Source organism: Falco cherrug, chromosome Z, assembly GCF_023634085.1.
Source record: "Falco cherrug isolate bFalChe1 chromosome Z, bFalChe1.pri, whole genome shotgun sequence".
Classification (NCBI taxonomy): domain Eukaryota; kingdom Metazoa; phylum Chordata; class Aves; order Falconiformes; family Falconidae; genus Falco; species Falco cherrug.
This window is the reverse complement of record NC_073720.1, coordinates 2,134,107-2,153,396: the sequence shown is the minus strand read 5'-3', so window position 1 is coordinate 2,153,396 and position 19,290 is coordinate 2,134,107. Positions and strand designations below refer to the sequence as shown.

General features: G+C 44.0%; 1 protein-coding gene across 1 annotated transcript in view; it reads left to right on the top strand.

Moving 5' to 3' along the window:
* DCC (DCC netrin 1 receptor) overlaps positions 1 to 19,290 on the top strand; it is a 556,872-nt gene that overhangs the window by 199,267 nt on the left and 338,315 nt on the right. Inside the window, exon 2 of the mRNA XM_055699136.1 lies at positions 10,234 to 10,554. Coding sequence (XP_055555111.1) covers positions 10,234 to 10,554 — 321 coding nt within the window. The remainder of the gene's footprint in view (positions 1 to 10,233; positions 10,555 to 19,290) is intronic.

Below are 19,290 nucleotides of genomic sequence, written 5' to 3'. Positions count from 1 at the left end.
TCTCTTACTTTTTGGTTTTCAAGGAAAGCTCACTGTGTCATGATGCGGGCTTGAAAATATAATATTGAATTATATTTTGGTCCAGATAATTTGTGGGTGTAAATGAACATCAATGTCAAAGTCAAAACCTGACCCATCATGTATTGGGATTGATTTCCAAAACATGTGGAGCTCAAGTTTTAGTTGCTGTGAAATCAAAATCGTGCCTCTAGTGCTGACGGTAAAAATAGAAGGGATGTAGGGATATGCTTAAATTAGAAGGTGCTCAAATGGAGACAAATCCAATGTACTGAGGCTTGTGATATATGACAAACTCCCATAAGAGAGGTTCATTTTCTAGCTAGTGATTTTTCTCAGGCTTTTTTTTGCCTCCAAGGTCTGGATTCTTCCTCGCCTTGAAGGGGTGCCAGCTTTTTTGTCCCTTTTTTTTTTTCCCCCCCAACTCATAAAATAGCTTAGGCTGGAAGGGACCTCGGGAGGTCATCTAGTCTAGCCTCTCAATTTTTCTGTTACTGTAGTTGAGACAGACAGAGTTAAAAGAAAGTAAAACAAGGAAACCGTGATTTATTATGAAACGAAATGGAGTGTTTTTTTTCTGCTGGGAAGGCTGATGCATTAAGGGAGTGTGATGGGAGCAGTTTGATATTCATTGGTTATCCCTCACAACAGCAGTCTCGATTGCTCTTGGATGTTTTATGACTCAGATTATGCTCAGATTAGACTTTTTTTTTATCTTAATTCTTTTGGGTTTTTCAAAAAGCTGAAATGATGCATTCAGGGCACACAGTCCATTGGCTTTTCTGTGTGCTTCCATTGTGTAAGGAGGGAAGGGCTCTACATCTGCAGTGAAGTCCCCATTTGTTTCTTTAATGTTCACATACATTATTGTAGCACTGCAGTTTGTTTCCTTAATGAACACCATTCTGGTGTTCCCAGAAGCCTTTCACTAAATAGAAGTGGGAGAATTTTAATTTTAAGGATTGAACGAGAAACTGTCTGTCTTTGTTTTGTAAATGGGAATAGAGAGAACACTGTAATAAAGAGATTGTGCGCACGGTGATGGGAGGAGGATGCCACCAACTTATTTCCTTACCTGGGGGGTCTTGGGTATGCATCAGGAGATGCAGGCACACTTGTAAAGTGCTTTTTGGTGTTTGCTTTGCGGGGCCCTGGGTGGCCGCTCTGGACCACGGGACCTGCCCTGGCAGACGGGGCCCCGTGCAACCCAAGGCACAGCGGTAGCATCTGGTACGTTGAAGATGCTGTGCAAGGCTGCAGATGGGATGATAACCAACCACTAGAACAGACTCTGTAAAGTCATAGGAGTTTGCTGCTGGCGGGTACGTGCATGGTGTTTTTGGCAGTGGTATCACCCAATATGTTGCAGGAGATAACCGGCTCTCTGGGTGGGATGTGCCAGATCAGTCCTGCTCATCCTTCAGTGCAAACACGGTTCTAGTTTCTAACAAAACCAGGAGAAAACAATTTGTCTGTGTATCATTAATGTAACTGATATTTATTACTTTCTTTACAAATTTCAGAATGTGTTTTGGTTTTGGATGCCGGGTTTAAATCACACCCGCAACAGGCGCTGCTGATTGTTTGTGTCTATTATATTGTCCTGATAAGCTTGGGCAATGGTTTTCACCTTCCTGATGCGAGTTATTGAGATTGATTGAAGCTCTATGCTTGTCCTATCCAAAATACTATGTAATTAATGTTTCATTATGCTAATGCATGCAAATTGAGTAGTATGCATTTGATGGGGAGGGGAGAGAACAAAAAGGATTAAAGAGTTCACCCTAAAGTACAAATTAATTTATTGCATTACTAAATGGCCTCCAAGGAAGGAGGAATGCATTTAAGAAATGAACAAATAGGAAAACAAAAAACCCCCTGTCTAAATGTTTTGTCTTACCCAGAAGTAGGTTTATTCCGAGCGCTGCCATGTGTGTTTGAGCAGCAGCGTTTGTGCTATAGGCTGGTCTGAGCTAGGATGCTCTTAAATTTAGCATAGAGTTGTCATTCATGCAGTCTGGGTTTTGTTTGTGTTTCTTTTTGGTTTTAATCCCCTTCACTTTCACTTCTTCCTTGGATCCGTTTTCCCTAAATGCATCGCCATTTCAGGGGGGGGGGGGGGGGGGGGGAAATCAAACTGTTGAAATACTGGCTTTGTTTTTGCTCCTTCTGCCTGTCTCTCTGGCTTAAAGCTTTTCCAAGGGATTTTCTTTTTCACTAACTAATGTGTTCGTTTGGTATTTTAACAACTTATCTCTCCTCATTATTTCTTCATCCTGCTCTTTATTCTTTTACTCACCTGACATCTTTCTTTCTCTGTTGCATACCTTTCTGTGTCCTTGCCTTCTCCAGCTATTGCTCTCCTTTGCCCATTCATCTGAGCAGCGATGTCTGTTCCGTGGGCTTAGGTCTCCTTTGGGCAGCCTGACTTTTTTTCCACAATGACTAGTAAAAACCTGCATCTGGCCAGATCTGTGGGCCTTTTCGTGTTTATATTCCACTCAACTCTACCCTTTCAGCTGCCTTCTGCTTGGCTTGGATTCAGCACTGGATTGATTGTTGTTGTTGTCTTCCTTTCTTTCCTTTCTTTCTCGAAGCTTCTTGGCTGTTCATTCCTTCGCTGCCCGGGGGTGGTGGTGAGATTTTCTCTTCCTCCTTATTCTTAGTGTTGCTCACTGCTCTGTCCTGATCTCCTTGTCCTCTCCCCCATGCATTTTTATGTTATCTAGGTGACTTAGTCTAATAACAACATGATTGAATAATTTAGTTGACTTGATTTTTGTTTTGTTTTCTGCCTCTACAGTTACATACCCAAAACTTACTTCTCTTTGTTCACCTATATTTAGTCCCGTATCTGCAGCCAGGTGTCTCTTCTGTCTTTTTTTCTGCTGGTCTGGACTGTGAAATCACAGAATGGTTTGGGTCTGGAGGGACCTCAAAGCCCCCCCGGCCACCCCCTGCACCTCCCCCCAGCCCAGGTGGGTCCCAGCCCCAGCCTGGGCGTGGGCACTGCCGGGGACGGGGCACCCACAGCTGCCCCGGGCAGCCTCTGCCGGCGCCTCCCACCCTCACGGGGAGCAATTCCTTCCCAGTACCCAGGATAAATCTCCCCTCTTCCAGTGCAAACCCATTCCCCCTTGTCCTATCGCTACAGGCCCTGGTACAAAGCCCCTCTCCGGCTTCCCTGTCGGCTCCTTTAGGTGCTGGAAGGTGCTTAAAGGTCTCCCTGGAGCCTTCTCCAGGCTGAACCACCCCAGCTCTCCCAGCCGGTCCTGCCAGCAGAGGTGCTCCAGCTCCTTATCCTACCCATGGTCTCCTCTGGACTTGCTCCAACAGCTCCATGTCCTTCCTATGCTGGGGGCTCCAGAGCAGGATGCAGCGCTGCAGGTTGGGTCTCGCCAGAGCAGAGGGGTAGAATCCCTTCTACCGAAACCCATCTGTGGGATGCAGCGGATGGAAGTGCTGTCAGGAGGAGGCTGGAGCTTTGAAGAACCAGTGGAGGAATATCTCTTTCATAACTTACTAGACGAAGCTGTTGCACTGTAGGTCTCAGAGACGTGAGAGAAGGCCGCTTTTGGCATACTGTGCCTGTCGGGATGGAGTTTCAGCCCTGTTCCCTAGGGCCATGTTCAGCTGACTCCTCAAATCCACTATTTTGGAACTTCTGATTGGCAAAGCTGAAATGTGCTATGTTTTGGATATCTACTTAATGGTTGTGAGAGCAATTTCTTTATCAGAAAGACGGTATCTGCTGGGGAGAATGCAGAAACCAGCAACACGCTGGTGATGTGACGTACCTTGGAAACAAACTTAACGCAGCCTTCTCTCCACTGGAGGCTTCTCCCGAGACCTTGCTGAAAACTTAATGGGGTTTTTCACAATTATGGTAATAGCCTAGTCGGTAATACTACTTTCAGATGCCTTAGAACAGTTATTCTCCAGGAGTTTGCATGTTGGCTATGCTTTTACATTTCTTTAATCTTGAGAAGTATGTTAAATGTGATACATGGGAAGTACCAACGATGCTGGGCTTCTGTCCATAGGTGCAGTGCTGTATCTTTTTTCTTTCTTTGTGGGACTCATATATGCAAATTGGCAAGTGCAGGTACTGGTTGTATCGAGGCAAGCTGACAAAACCCAACAAACGATATGATTTTCTGGTAATGTAATTAAAGCATTTGAAGCAAAAGCACATAGCGGGGGGAAAAAATGCACTGTGAAGTCAGCACAATTCATTGTTCAGCAGTTTTCTCTGGGTGCTCAAAATAAAAATCCAATTTGCTGTTGTCGTCAAGAAAACACCAGGCTCTCTAGGTTTTGCACAGGTAGCAGCGAGGTCTGCAGAGGCTGCTACCTGAAGTTCTGGAAGGCTTTGGACCAGAAGAGATGCTGTTATCTTGCTGCTGTGAACAAATCTCAGTCCTCCCCAGATGTGCTGTGCATCCTCTGTGCTGTATGGAAAATGATGCTTTCACTTTGTTCCAGGGATAACGATCTTCTGAATTTGTTCCCATGAACTGGTAGTTGAAATTGGTTTATAAGCTTGAAGAAGTGGTGTGTGTACTGCAGGGCTTTTTGGTTGGGGAGACTGGACTTTGTTCATCAAGCTGAATTGGCTAAAATTAGGCACTGAGAATCGCTCATACTGTGCTAAGGCAAGCGTGCCTGCCCCTGGCATCAGATGATCTGCTCCGACACCATGAGCTCTGTCTCCAGAGGCTGCCACAGACAGAGTTTCACTGAGTGCACGAGCCTGGCAAGCAAACCGTGGGTGCATGTAGTTGAAATAATTTTATATAGCCTAGCCAGTGTGCCTTCTCTGCCCACACCGGGTTAACAGCAGGCAGCTGCCGGCCGCCTTGGTCTTTTTTTCTTCAATAGTTGTGCTCTTGCCTTCTGCCTTGTGCTTTGATGTTCAGTTCCAAGGAATCTGATCTGGCAGAGGAGAGTGATTTTTCTTTTTAAGGGTCAGTAGGGCAAGCTGGCTCTTGCATCTTCCCACTTGCTGGAGCCGAAGTGAGAGAAGCCCGGGTGGAGTAGGGGAAGGAGTGCCCCATTTGTGGCCAGAGATCACCTGGTCACCTGTGGAGCTGCTCTCCCATTGAGTGGGCTATCCCCAATATTGTTGCTGGGGAAGGAGTCAGATGGGGTCCAATCGCTAAGTGCTTTCAGAGCCCTCAGTAGTCAGAGGGGTGGTGGAAAGGAGCATCTGTGAGTGTGTGCACGCTCATTCCATCAAAGTTCGTTTAACCTCTGCGGCCTGGCTACATCTGAGCACTGAGTGTGTGAGGTGATGTGGCAAACCCAAGTGTTGCATGTGGGTCACTTGGTCTCATATACATGGACCTTTGCTTGTTTGGTTTGCGAACAGGTTCGTTTAATTTTGCTTTATGCGACAGATTTTAAAATAGAAGGGTGTCTTGAACATGGAACACAGGATGATGGATTTATTCCGTGCTCTTGGACTTGGCCCTGCTAAAGCCCTTTTTCTAGGTGTTGCTCATCAATCATACCCAGCAAAAGTTCTTTGTAACTGATGTTTTGGGCACTCTGGATGTAAGCAGTGGGATACTGCGTTGTGGAGGTGGACTACCCTAAGTGATAACCCCCCCCTCCCCCGAACACCTTGGTTTTATCAAACTAAAGCTTTCAAGTAAAACTCAGCCGGCCGGTTGCCACGTGTTTGTACCAATTCAATGAATATGGCAGAGTTATAATGGAGTAGTTACAAGCACTTTTACCTCAATGCAGTCCAAAATTCTGTGATAGCACAACTTAAATATTCAATCATCTTGGAACGTCATGACAAAGTCCTGATAAAAATTACGTATTCATTTTTACATAAATGAACATACATTTTACATAAAAATTGAACAGTGTTGCAGTGTACCACGTGTGTTGCATTGTACATTTCTTGGAGCAGGAGTTTTTATTTCAACATCTGAACATCAAATGCAGGCGTGAGGCAAGAGGCAAGATTTTCAAAATTTCATAGAGCCGAAATGAAATATTTAGCACCCCAGAAGGCACATCATAAGTTATAATAAAAACATTAAAGAGGAGAACTCTTGTTTTAATATATATTAAGCTTCATGTTAGTGTATTTTGGGCAGACAGACAAAACTGTATCAAGTTTTGCTGTGTATGCTGCGTTACCTAAGCATGTAAATAAATGCTTAGTAGCCTGGCCATTAAGCTAATATATGCAGGCTCTGCAGATGAAGGGGGGGGGGGAGGGGGAATCCTCTGAGAAAATGTATACTCTGAGTGTCCATAAATACACTTCACTGTAATAGACTTAGTTCAGCTACAGTGCTCTGCTACCAAATTTCAGTTAGACTTGGGGGGTATTTCTGCATCCACGGATTTCAAATGGTCTGTGTGCAGAAGTCTTATTTCTTAATCTTTATTTGGAAAAGAAGAAGGCTCCAGGGGTGGCCCAGTCAAATGCTTTTGCAACTGTGACATCTCTTCCCTCTCTATAATGGAAGCAACTGATGCAGAACATGAAGGGGGGAAAAAAAACCCATCCTGGAAGATGGCATTCCACAAAGCCGGAACAGAAAGTGGAGGATTCAAAGCAAGGGACTGATTAAGCAGCACATTGGAGATCATCTTTTAAATGTTAATTTCTTCTATGGCCTGGAGAATGATAACCTTGGAAGTTACTCTGATGTTACCTGTCAGGGCAAGAAGCCCATTAGTTTTATTCCTGTCTCACAAAGCAGGTCATCGAACAGGGTAACATCCGGGTGGCTAAAGCAGTGAGGTACTGACGCTGGGGGTCTTTCACCTGACTTTTCGTTTTCCTCTTTTCTTTGGCTAAAGGATGCTCAGGTTTGCAGGACTCTTTTTAACGCCCTTGAAGTCCTCAAATGTGAGAGTGCTGGACCTTAACAGAGAGCTGTGAGTGTGCATGTAGAAGGTGGAGCAGCTATAAGGGCGCTTCCCTTTCTTATCCTGACTTGTAAAGCCTCTGGGAGGGAGTCCCAGGGAAGGCAGGGGGTCCCAGGCAGCTGCAAGGATGTCCCTGCTGTGGTGCAGGTGGTGGATGAAAGGGTTAATAACCACTATGGGTGTGGGTTGGGTTCTGTAAACTAGGGAGCATCAGCCTGGGGCTGGGTGTAGATGTGGACAAGGGCGTTTTCCACATCTCTGTGACTACTGAAGTCCATGGCCTTTTCTTAGTTGTTTAATGACTTGGAATTCTGAGGGGTTGCAAGTAGGTGCTGATGGAAAACTTCAGGGCATTGGCAAAAACAAACAAACAGACAGGGAGAGACCCGCTCCCTCTGGGAGAAAACCTGGGAGTGAAAAACACAAGCACATTCTACAGCTTTAGTAGAGCTCTTAATGTTTATTTCTCCTGCCTGGGTGCTGCCTTTTTTTTTTCCTTTCTTTTTTTTTTTTTTCTCCTTGCCTTCTCTTTCGGTTGAGCTATTGCAGTGGGGCTTAAATTGTAGATTTAGCATCTCTTTTAAAACTGGTCCGTTTCTGAGCACGTATGAAGATGGCCAAGTAGCTTGATGTTGCAGCTGTTTGAGAGAGGAGACACCCTAATGTGCAATGGCAAAGGAGCTGCCTCAGGGCTTGGAGGGATATTAAAGAACATTTTGATCATCTTTACCTTTCCAGCTTTGAAAAAGCCATGCAATAGTAGCTGGAGAGGCAGTTTTGGAAGTGGCGCTCCCCAGTCTGCAAAACGTGGGAAGAGAAAACACGCTGCAGTGAGTGCCCTGGGAGGAAAGGCATCCTGAAGCTGGAGGGTTGTTTTGATCACCTTCTTGGGGTGCGGGGAGTTTTGGCAGCAGGGACCCAAAGGGTGTGGAGGAGCAGCGTGGGTGTGGGGTGCTTTGCCCCACTTCCTTGGCTGCCTGCCCCTGGGGTGGCAGTCGCAGGGGCAGTGCGTGGCTGGGGCTTGGGCACCAACTGAAATCTTGGTGTTTTTAAGCAAGACTAGTACTATATAGGAGAGAATCGATCCAAGGAAATGCTTTTTAGGTTTGCCTTAAGCCTCAAAGTACACCTACCATCAGGAAAAGTAGGGGGAGAGGTTGCAGTTTTTGGTGTTTTTTTGCAATTCTTCCCTAGGCTCAGTTCTGTTTCGAGGTATGTGTATGGATGTCCACACCTAAGCATGTGCTGTCATTGGTGAAGATAAAATTAATACGGAAATCTTCGCTCAGAAATTCACATTTCCATGGGAAGAAGCCCCCAATAATAAGAAACATTAAGTAAGCTTTTTTTTTTTTTTAAGCATAGTGTTGAAATAGTCTTGGCAGTTTGGCTGTTACAGTGTGGTCAAAGAACCTTTATGAGCTGTGCTAGCAAAGCTTGGTTTCTTGTGGCAAGTTTAAAACTCTTCTTAATTTCATATGTGGATCTTCTGGTGTGTGGGTTTGTTTTTTTTTTTTTTCAGGTGACAGTCCTTAGTTTTAAGCACCTAGAAGGTGGGTGGGAGGTGTGATGGGATCTAATCAAGTCTGAGATTTCTCTCCCTTAATTCAATGAAGGCTGCAGCTGTTTATCCTGGCTTATATTGTGAAATCAATTACTTTTTTTTTTTTTTAGGTGCTGAAATAGGTTTATGTATAAGATGTAGTGTATTCCTTATACACTGGTCTAGAGGAGTCAGGTTTAGTGTTTGCTGCTTGAGGTAGAAATGGAGGAGAAGATTCTGGTGAAGTCAAGGGTGCAATGCCATGATGTGGTATTGGGAGAGCTCTCCAGGCTGCCCTGACTTCAGATGTAATGTTGTAGTTGGGCTCATGCAAATAGGTGGTAATGGGTTTTCAAGTACTTTTCTACCTTTTTTTCCCTTCAGCACTGACCTTCTACAAAAACATGGCTGTTGGATTCTTACCCTTCCAAGCAACATCTTCTGAAAAGACATGGTCGTTTTTGTTCAATTTCTAAGGTGTCACCATTACCTCTATCTTCCGGAATAATATTTCCAAGAAGATTTGAATTTTCCTCACATTCAGAAAGCTTTCCAGGTTATTCAAGCTGTTAGGTTCCTTGTAGTCAAGCAATTTAAGTTAAATACGCCTTTTGCAGAGGATGTGAATAGCTGAAATTGCAAGTGAACTGCAAGGGTAATTGCATGAAAAGAAAGTTAATCTTTGTTTAACTTCTGTAACTTCTGCATTTGCTGCACTGGAAGCTGTCATAACCCCATTTCTCCTGCAGCAGTGGATTATTTACTTGTGATAATAGCCGCATAAAATCATTAACATGCTGTCATAAACAGCTGTGTTAAACTGTGTTACAAGTCTTGGTGGCGTAAATAAATGTCCAAGCAGAAGCGCTGTGATTTACCAACAGAACGCAGTTGCCTTTGGGAGCAGGGAAGGTAACACGGGCTTAAGATAACTCTTAAGGTAACTCCATTGTAAATATATTTCTGTAATGTTACCCGTGTTCTGGAGCAAAAGTGCCATGTGCCGATGTGCAGCTTTGGGTCGTAGTTTTGATGTGTTTTTTCCAGTAGCTGGAATCGGAGCATTAAGACAGATGGAAAAACAAATCGAGATTAGACTGTTCTTCTCGGTGTCATTAGACAATAGATTTTATTCCGAGTTCTTGTGGTGCTATTGTTACTGTGCTTGAAACTGTACAACTTGAAGCTTCCAACTCTTGTGTTCTCCTTTTGCTAGATCTTATTCATTTATTTGAAGCCACAACTCTTGTTTATATGCTTTGAAGCGGAATCTGGTACCTGGCCCCTTTGGTTAGTGTCTGAGTGGAATGAGGTACTTGACAATAAAATTAATTTCTATAAAGGAAATACTGAGTAGCTATTTATGCATTGTTATACATATATTCATAGGAAGCTTTGGTTTGAGGTACAAAGTAGAAATCATATTTTTTTGAAATGAAACATTTATTTATTGAAATAGTTAAGAAATAAAAGGGTTTGTGGATCTTTATCAGGCTCCTTATCATGTAAGTTTTTGTTTTCACTTGCTTTATAAAGCAAAAGGATTCATTTGATGAAGAGGGGGAGGGAAAAAAGCCATTTTTGCATTCATATGCAGCTGTTCCAAAACTCTGTTCCCCCCGTGCTGGAGCATGGAACAGTGGTACTGGGATGGAGTTGGGAATTTGGGGAGCAGCCTGTCTGGGAACCAGAGGATGCACTGGGAGGTGCCCCCCTGTGTGGGGTGGGATGGGCAAGTCCGTGATGCCTCGTATCTTATGGTTTTGCTGTTTCAGGTTCACAGATCAAGACTTTCACATCGTTGAGGTTCTTGACCGAGCCTTCTGATGCTGTCACCATGCGTGGAAGCAACGTGCTGTTGAATTGTGTCGCAGAATCAGACCGAGGAGCCCCAGTTATTAAATGGAAGAAAGATGCGGTCTTCTTAAACCTGGCGGTTGACGAAAGGAGGCAGCAGCTGGCCAACGGATCACTCTTGATACAAAACATAGTCCACTCCAGGCACCACAAGCCAGATGAAGGTGTCTACCAGTGTGAAGCATCTCTAGAAGGCATTGGAGCTATCATCAGTCGGACAGCTAAGGTCATGGTAGCAGGTAGGGAGAAACAGTCCTACTGTTTGGATTGCTAAGAATACTCTTTGTGAGAAGTTGCTTTTTTTTTTTTTAAAAAAAAAGGACAAAAAACCCCCCAGTATATAAAAAGCACTTCAAGTGCTATGGATTTTCTTTTTTTTTTTCCTCTCTTCAAAAGAAGTAACGCTAGATATGACAATTCTGCGACAGTAATTTATTTCTGACAAGGTATTATTCTTGTTTAAATATGTCTAATCACCTCTTCATTGCTCTATCTGCTGCATATTTATTGTCTCCAAAATAGATGAAAGTTCTGAAGTTAGAAATTAACTGCTTTTCTTGAATTGAAGATAAAAAAAAAAAAAAAGCACCAAACTTCTGTAGGGCACTGAATGTACAAATTTTATGGTTTAGGGACTCTTTCATAGACAAGAACTCATTATGCAGCTTGCTGGAATTGGCAGCTTCTTTGTATTTCCTTTAAAGCACTTGTATAAGTATATGGCAGCGGGAACAGAAGTTTGTTACCAGGCATCTGAGAACACTTGGGGCTTCTCATTGACTTAATATAGATATCTGCTGTGAAAGATGCTTGTCTGACGTTTTCAAGGGGTCTTTTGCCTTTTCATCAGCCTGTAGAAGGATGTAGCGAGTCCTCGGTCATCTCATTATTGGGGAGAAAAATGGTTGGGAATCCTTGAAATAAAACCTTCCAAGGAACACCAAATCATGTGGTAACTGAGACTAACTAGAATGTGCGAGAGTTCAGCATAATTTTCTTTATGGCCATTATTGAAGAATGTTGCCCGTTCTAAGGGGATGCTTTTTGTTTCTGCTTGTTGGATGGATGGGAGCTACTGTGTATTGCAGATCACTGAGTTAAACCTGTTCAAGAGCGCCCTGGTTGCCTTGTCCTGCCGAGGATTGCGCCGCATCCCCAGGCACTGCCTTTGTAACCTTGAGAAAAGAGAGTAAAATGTCCATCCTTTCCCTAACACAAAAGAACAATTGGTGCCTTCAGAGCACAGGTGAGCTCAGAGCTGTTCAGGCACATGGGTTATGTGGAGGAGCAGTGTGTGTTTACGTTAAGGGAATGCTGGAAGATAGGCTGTGTTGAAGCTCTCAGTCTTACCTGGCTGATTTTCTCTGGGCATCCAGTCTATGCTCTAGCTAGTCTTGCTGCCCTGCCATGTTTTGAACAACATGGGCAAGGAAAATAAAATAGGTTCAATCCAGTTTGGTGCAGGAGCTCTACAACTTTTGGCCATCCTGGATCTTCTTAAACTCTTACCGGTTCCTGTGGGAGGGAGCCCAGGCAGCTCTCTTCTCAGCTGGTCTCTCCAGTATCCCTCATGAACTCCGTGCCTTTTCCAGTCTTAAGGTCCTTTAAACTGAAGATCACTTTCCTTCTTCTAAACCCTTTCCTACCAGTTAGAAAAGGCGCATATTTTTTTCATGGTACCTGATCAAATCAGCTAGTAAGAGTCTCAGCTCTTTCCTAATCTGCCTCCCTCCCACCACTTTTCTGTGTGAATATCTGGTCTTTTAACCTCACATCCTCAGCTGTGAGTGTACTCCTGTGCTATGGTCCCTGCCCAGGGGATGGGGAGCCCCACAGATATGGAGAAATGGGCCATTCTGTTGTCAGGTCTCACCCTCGGATGGAGCCAGGCTTTGCCAGGGTGGGCTTTTTGCCAGTTCAAGTTGTTACTTGGACTTGATCATGGTTGTTGGCAACCAGTAATAAAATCACTCTAATTATTCTTTTTAAGTGAATGCACATATGTGAGTTTCCTGTTGTGCTGTGTAATTTTGAGCTTTTCGTCAGAAGAACTGTGCTTTGCATGGCAGGTCCTGATCCCTGCAGTGACGGGGGTGAAGTTTGGGGTGGGGGGGGCTTACTCTGCTCAACAACTATTTGGCTGAAACTGGAAGAACTGCTAATGATTTCTGAATTGGCAAGACAGTGAAAAGGATGAGAGGCAACGTACACAAACTGAAATACTAGATGTTTGTTTAAACCTAACTATTTTTCCTTCAAGGTGTGATCACATGGTGAAATGGGCTGCCCAGGCATACTGTGGAGTCTCCAACTTGGAGACTCAAGATCCAGTTGGACACAAGGCAATGCAACCTGCTGTAGCTGCCCTTAGACCATCTCTGTAGGGGTCTTCTGACCTTGATTATGATTTTTAATTTTTTTTCTTCTGGTTGTGTGAAAATGGTTCATACTATAAGGTGGCATTTAATGTGTATGGCATTTAAAATTGGCAACAGCTTCAAGCGGAAGTGCTGCTTTGCTTTCTGAAGGACATGTATTCCTGAGCGAGCAGAATTTTTGTGTGGGTTTGTGTGTGGTGTTTTTTGTGAGGGAGTCGCTGTGCAATGTTGGCAGAACATCATTGACTTCAGGCACTGGCAGATGGAAACACAGCAGAGCAAAGGGGGAGAGGGCAAGAGGAGAAATGAAGGTCTCACACTCCAGTATGTCGTGTTAATCATTGCTTGGCAAAGCAAATAAACTTCCTATGTTCAGAAAAGCCTGCTCATACGGAGACAAGGATTGGGATAGGGTAGAGCTATGTTGAACGTTCTGACACGTGAAAACAGAATCTTTTGGATCTGTTGGGTGATGTAGAAGGTATCGTTGCCAGACAGGCTTTGGCGGGAGAACCCGATGCTCTCGTCCAGAGGAGTGGGTGGTGGGATGGTGGGACGTGTGATTGTGCTTTCCTGATGGGTGGAAGACTCTGTTGATGTCAACAGTAGGTATCCTCACCTCACTCAGTCTCCCTTTTCTGCACAAAACTGCAAAGGAACGATCGTGAGCTTTCATTTTTCAGGCAGGTTTTAAAAGGAGATTCTTCCCCTGAATTACAGTCTAATCTTGGGTAGCGTCGCGTCTCATCTGTCGGTCTGTTCACAGCATTTTAAATAGTCACTGTGCTCTTTGGCGCCATAGAACACATCAACATTTATGTCTTCGGAGGTTAAGATTACCACGCCACTGGAATGCATAAGGGGCATATATCTTTCCCTCTCGCCATAAAGACTCGGAACGTGATTTCACTGTGCTTTTTAAAGCATTAACAGTCAATAAAGCAGTCACCGCTAAAAGGTAACGGGCAACTCCATGCGGAACAGGCTGCTGGAGGGGCACTGAAAGTATATTGTCCTTTTAAAGGCCGTCCCCTTAACGTTTTCATGACTTAAAGTGCTTTTGATAAAGAAAATGTAGCAAATGAAAACTGTTTTTAATCAGTCAAGGATTTTATGCATCAAGCCTGCCGTGTGTGAGAAGATAGACTGTTTGTAAGAACATCTCAAGGATCCTTACGGCCCCAACGTGCTCCAGTTGTAAAAGTGTTCCAAGCTGAAATGGAAATGGGGGCACTGGAGAGAATCTAAGAGCTGCTTCCCTCTCCAGCATCTTAGTAAACCTCCCATGTTAACAGGCTACTGATTATTGGTATTTCTAGTAATCAGGAGGGTTTTGGAGAGAAACTTCGCTAACCTGTCCTTTGTCTCTGTTTATGGACTGTTGCAGGATCAGCCCTTCAAAGGCTCTGGCTTGACTGTTTATCTGAAATTTATCTGAAACGCTCGTGTTTCAGAGGATGATCAAAAGTGGAATCCATGGTTCCTTTATAGGGGAATTCCCACATTGGAGCATCCAGCCTCTTGGTGCACACCAGCTCTCTGATGTGATGGGAGAGGAATTTTTTGTGTGATGTAGCGGTGACTTAGAACTAGAAAAGGATTTATGTTGAAAACTATTTATAGTAACTGTTTTCTTGTAAAAAAGAAAAACCCACCCAACCAACAAAAAAAGCCAAACCACCACCAGCTCCCCAAAACCCCTAGAACCAAACACCACCAAACCACAAACCCAAACCGAAGAATGGATAAACTGTGGCACAGCTGTAGATACATTGAGACCAATGTCCTGCCTTTGGTCATCACCAGTAGCAGATGGATATATATTTTCTCTATAGTCTCTAGCCATGTAGTCCATCTGAAGACTCTCTCAGTTGTCAATGTGGGCTGCATGTCAATAAATTATTGAGTCAGAAGTGTAGCACTTGGGTGCTTAAGCGCGCTTTTTTTTTTTTTTTTTTTCTCCAACAAATTGACCTTAACCTGTATATACTTTCAGCACTCCGTTCCTTGCATGGGTATATTGCCACTGATTCAATCCCATCTGAAATCAGAGGTTATTTTGGAGGGGGAAAAAAACCCCCACAACAAATAACCAACTAGAAAAATTGTTTAAACATGCTTTGTCAAAATTTGAAAATATTTATGCTCTGATGAGGTCAGTGGGAAGCGCAGCTGGCCTGTGTTGCCCTTTGAGCTCCTGAAAGACTTAATTTTGTTAGAAAGTTTCAACTTGGTGTTACGGGAGGTGTCACAAGGTGTCACCTGCTGTGCAGTCTCTCTAGGCTTCTCTCTCATGGAAGAAACTTTCACAGTGGTTAATATCCTGGGAAGAAAAAGCAGGAATTTTCCAACTGTTACTCCAGCCAGCTTTATAGTGGGACTGAGCTGTGTGTGTTGAGCAAGTACCACAGAATAAAGAAAACACATTTGTCCTTTTTCTCCTTCAGCTGAAGGTCAGCCTGGACACTCCTAAACCCCTCAGCCAAGCTTCAAGACCTTTAAATAATTTAAAAATAATTTGAAGTGGTGTTTGACGCCATCAATGTGTTGTTCAGCTTTGAGTGTGCGACTGCTGCTCGTGCCACCATGTTTTATCAGGTGGCTTCACTGGTATTAGAAAAAAAAATAGTAAATGCAAGGAATGTGTTGTAACTATGTGGGTAAGAATCAAAACTTTGCTGTGTACTTGTACAGACAGAGCACCAGGAGACTCCAAAGGGACAAGGTAACTGAAGTGAAAAATTACATCCTTTTTTTCTGTAGTATTTCTGGTGGTTGCACCTTGGGCTTTACCGCAGACCTTAGCAGACACCTAGTTGGTAGGACAGCTGTTGAACCCAAGGTTAGAGCCTGGCAGATTGGAAGAACTTTTAATCCCACCCCCCCTTGGGAAGGCAAGGAAGCTGTAACACAGAATTATTTTTAGGGTAGTCTAAATTCATTGATAATTCCAAAAGATCTATTTGAGTGCACACAGAATGGCTAATAAATGAGGAAATATAATATTAGATACGATTGCCTACCAGCTTTTTTGGATTTTAATGACCTAAGGATGAAAATGAATGAGTGACGCAACGGGGTATTGCTTCTAACAGATGATGGGATAACACGGGGAACTTGCTATAACAAAGTTTAGGAAATAATGTATGGGATAGACCACATGTTGTTTACTCTAAAGTGGTGCCTATTTCTCATCCCCTGGATCTGTCGTGGGGGTACTTTTTTTAACTAAGGCAGAAAAAATACTTTCAGGCATTAATCACTTGGGAGGTATAACTTGATCTATAACAACTAAAATGAGCCAATACTGAATCTTTTTATTCCTACCCTTTTTGATACCTAATCACAGAAGATTTTAGGCTATTTAATGTGAATTCATAAACCATAATAGAAGTAGTGAACAAAACTACAACAAACTCCATTTCCCTCCCAAACTCATTTTGGCTCTCTAAAAATTGATTTTTTTTTTCCCTGATAAATGGCAAAATAAAAAAAAGGCAAGTCTTTAATAACTGTAGAACAGACGTTCTAGCTGGAATATTTCGTTTAAAAGTATTACCCCTTGACAGGTAATTCAGCAAAACAGATGGATGTTTATGAACTCTGCCAACAGGTTTTTTTCTCTACTACGCCTTTTTATATTTGCATTTTATATGACTACATAGAGCATGCACGGTGTGTTCTGGGGCACAGAACACCACTTAGGAGCCTGTCAGGAATTGGTTAAGTCTGGTGTTTGAAGACTAGCTGATTTAGATTTCTTCTTTCCCCTCCCCCCCCCCCCAATAATAATAATATATGCCTGTGGGACTGCTTTTTACATCACTTGATGACCTATATAGCTTTTTTGATTAATGAATGGATGATTCCTGAGTGCTCGCTCCGTACAATCACTGCTGAATGTTCATTTGTGTTTGTAAGACCCACATGCGCCACTCCAACAAATGTATACTCTGTCATGCTATTAAGGCTCATTAGCATGTTTGTATTTAAAGAGAGATGTGAAAAGTCAAAGGAAATATCAGGAAATCAGGTAAATGTTAGACTCTTTACATGCCACACTCACTTGGTCGCAGGTTTTCTGACTGATTTGTGCATTAGATGCACCTACTTTCCCTGGTGTAAAAATGGGAGTGCAGGGAGCTAAGCAACGAAAAAAACCCTAACCACAAAGCCCAGCGTATTTAGTAAGGTAGTTGTCCCTTTGATGTGATCACTGATTATTTTTTTTTCCCTTTAAATGGTAATTTTCAACTTCGTTAACAGTTATTGCTTTGCCTGTTCTAGGCGAAAGGCTATGGGAGAGGTTTCTGTTCTGTATGGCCACTCTTGGGCAAGAGGCTTTGAGTTGCATCCTTAATTCTTCCATATGTTTGTCCTAGCTTCGATCCTGTGGAGCTCAGGTGGCTCCAAGGTGCCTCGTATACCAAGCTGGAGCAGGTCACTCCGCTTTCCCCAGGTAAGCTGTGATGGGATCTCTCGTAGTAGGGCAGGAGCTGTAGGTGATGGTTTCCCTCCCTTGGGAGTAACTTCTATGGAAGAAGGCAAGATGCTCCTGCCTGTATTACTTTGATACTTAATTGACCATTGAATAGCAGAACAATTATCTTGGCTATCTAATCGAGTAAAAATTCAGGAAAAAGTAACTGGCTCCTTGTGGTTCTTTGTAATCACGGTTCCCACGAATTACTGAAAGGTTTTGAAGAGAATTATCTGTGTTTTGTGATGCATATCTACTGACTTTAGTGCCGAAAGAAATGTGGCAGGCAGCTTCTGCCCCATCACTGAAAATATCAAATTATGCAGTCTGTAACAGGTAAGAGGAATGAAGAAACTTTGGAATATTTGGAGCCAGTCATCAAAGCCTGTTGGGTGAAGAATCAGATGGAAAGGGGGCTTAAATGGCAAGAAGCAGAGAAGGCTGAGCATTATATTGGTTATTATTTAGGTATGGTGTAGATAGAGTACAACTAATTGGATATTTTGTATAACTTTCACTTTAACCATGCAACTTGAAATATTTAAAGGTAAGAAAATTACGAAAGTTTAATTAAATCGGTATTTTATTTAGCTATTACAAAATGATTAGAAGTAAAGTGCCTTCCAGTGTGCTAAGAATCCAGCTGCTTGGGGCTGCGTTGGAGGTGAGGGTGAGGAGGAGCAGGTCTGTGATGGCCCCATTCAGGTAACCCAGTTCTGGCTTTCATGCGTCGCTCTATTCCCACTCGTGACATCCTCCCTACTCCTCATTTTCCTGGGGTTTTCTTGTTTGGGGGGGTATGTTTTTTTGTTTTGTGGGTTATCCCCACCCCAGAAAAATCAACCTTTCCATTAACCTGCTCCCCTCCCTGCTCCCGCTGCCCCTGTGATCTGGGAATAGCTCCACTGTGACGTTCCCCCAGTTGTGAACGAGCGAGCGAAGAAGTAGGCCCCATTTGAAGGTACACATCTGTGCTGATATTCCCCCTTACATTCAAGTGCCTGAACCACCAACATGATAATAAGCAGAAACACTTTCATCACCTTTTAATTTTACTTTTGTTGTTGACCGTAAAATTGCCGTGGGGAGCAGCTGGGGAGCAGCATCTGATGTGTATCTGGGCACGTTACTCTCAGGTCTACTTTCTGTCAGGAGGAGGACTAACGAACTCTGTATTTATCCACACAAATAAAAAGCTCTCTGTTCATCTGCTGAATGCTACAAGTCCTGCAGGACCCCTGAGCAGTGGGCAGAGGCATATCCAGGTGCTGGATCCCATTGTGTCACTCTGGCAAAGGTGCCTCTGGATTCATAACCATCAAGGCTCCGCTCCGCGTTCCCCTCTCCTCTCCTGTGAGGACTGAGGAGAAACCCAGTGCTGGGTAATAAGAGATGCTTTGAGACAAACTTACTCTTTCAAAAGCTTATTTTCTACTTAGAGCAGAGCAAAGGGTATTCAGCAAGCATCAGCGTTCTCCATTGCCTAAATGTCTTCCTGGCCTAAATGTCTTTCCCTGTACCAGGACACCATGTTTCATCCTGCTTTGTGTGTCCAGTTGCTCAGTGCTGTCTTCTCCTGCTGGCTTGGGCAGTTGTTGCCTACCAGCTGTGCTGCTGGGATGCCATGTAGCCGGGAACTGGAGCTCTGCTTGGAGGTGCCCCCAAGGAGGTGGTGGGACAATTAGTGCTGTCCCCTCCACAAGCTTAAACTGTAACTGTGCATATTTTGCCTGCCCATATAGAATCATAGGACCGTTTAGCTTGGAAAAGATGTTTAATATAGAGTCCAGCTGTTAACCCATCACTGCCAAGGCCACCGCTAAGCCCTGGCCCCGAGCGCCACAGCTACAGGTGTTATAAATCCCCCCAGGGCGGGTGCCGCCAGCCCCCCGGGCAGCCTGTGCCAGCCTTGGCCACCCTTTCCGTGACGGGATTTTCCCTCATTCCCAACCTAACCCTCCCCCGGCACAAGGTGAGGCCGTTCCCTCTCGTCCTGTCGCCTGCTCCCTGGGAGAAGAGCCCGACCCCCCTGGCTCCAGCCCCTCTCAGGGGGTTGCAGGGAGCCATACACGGCAATCCTCCCTTCACCCCCTCCTTTGCAGCCAGGTGTCTGAGTG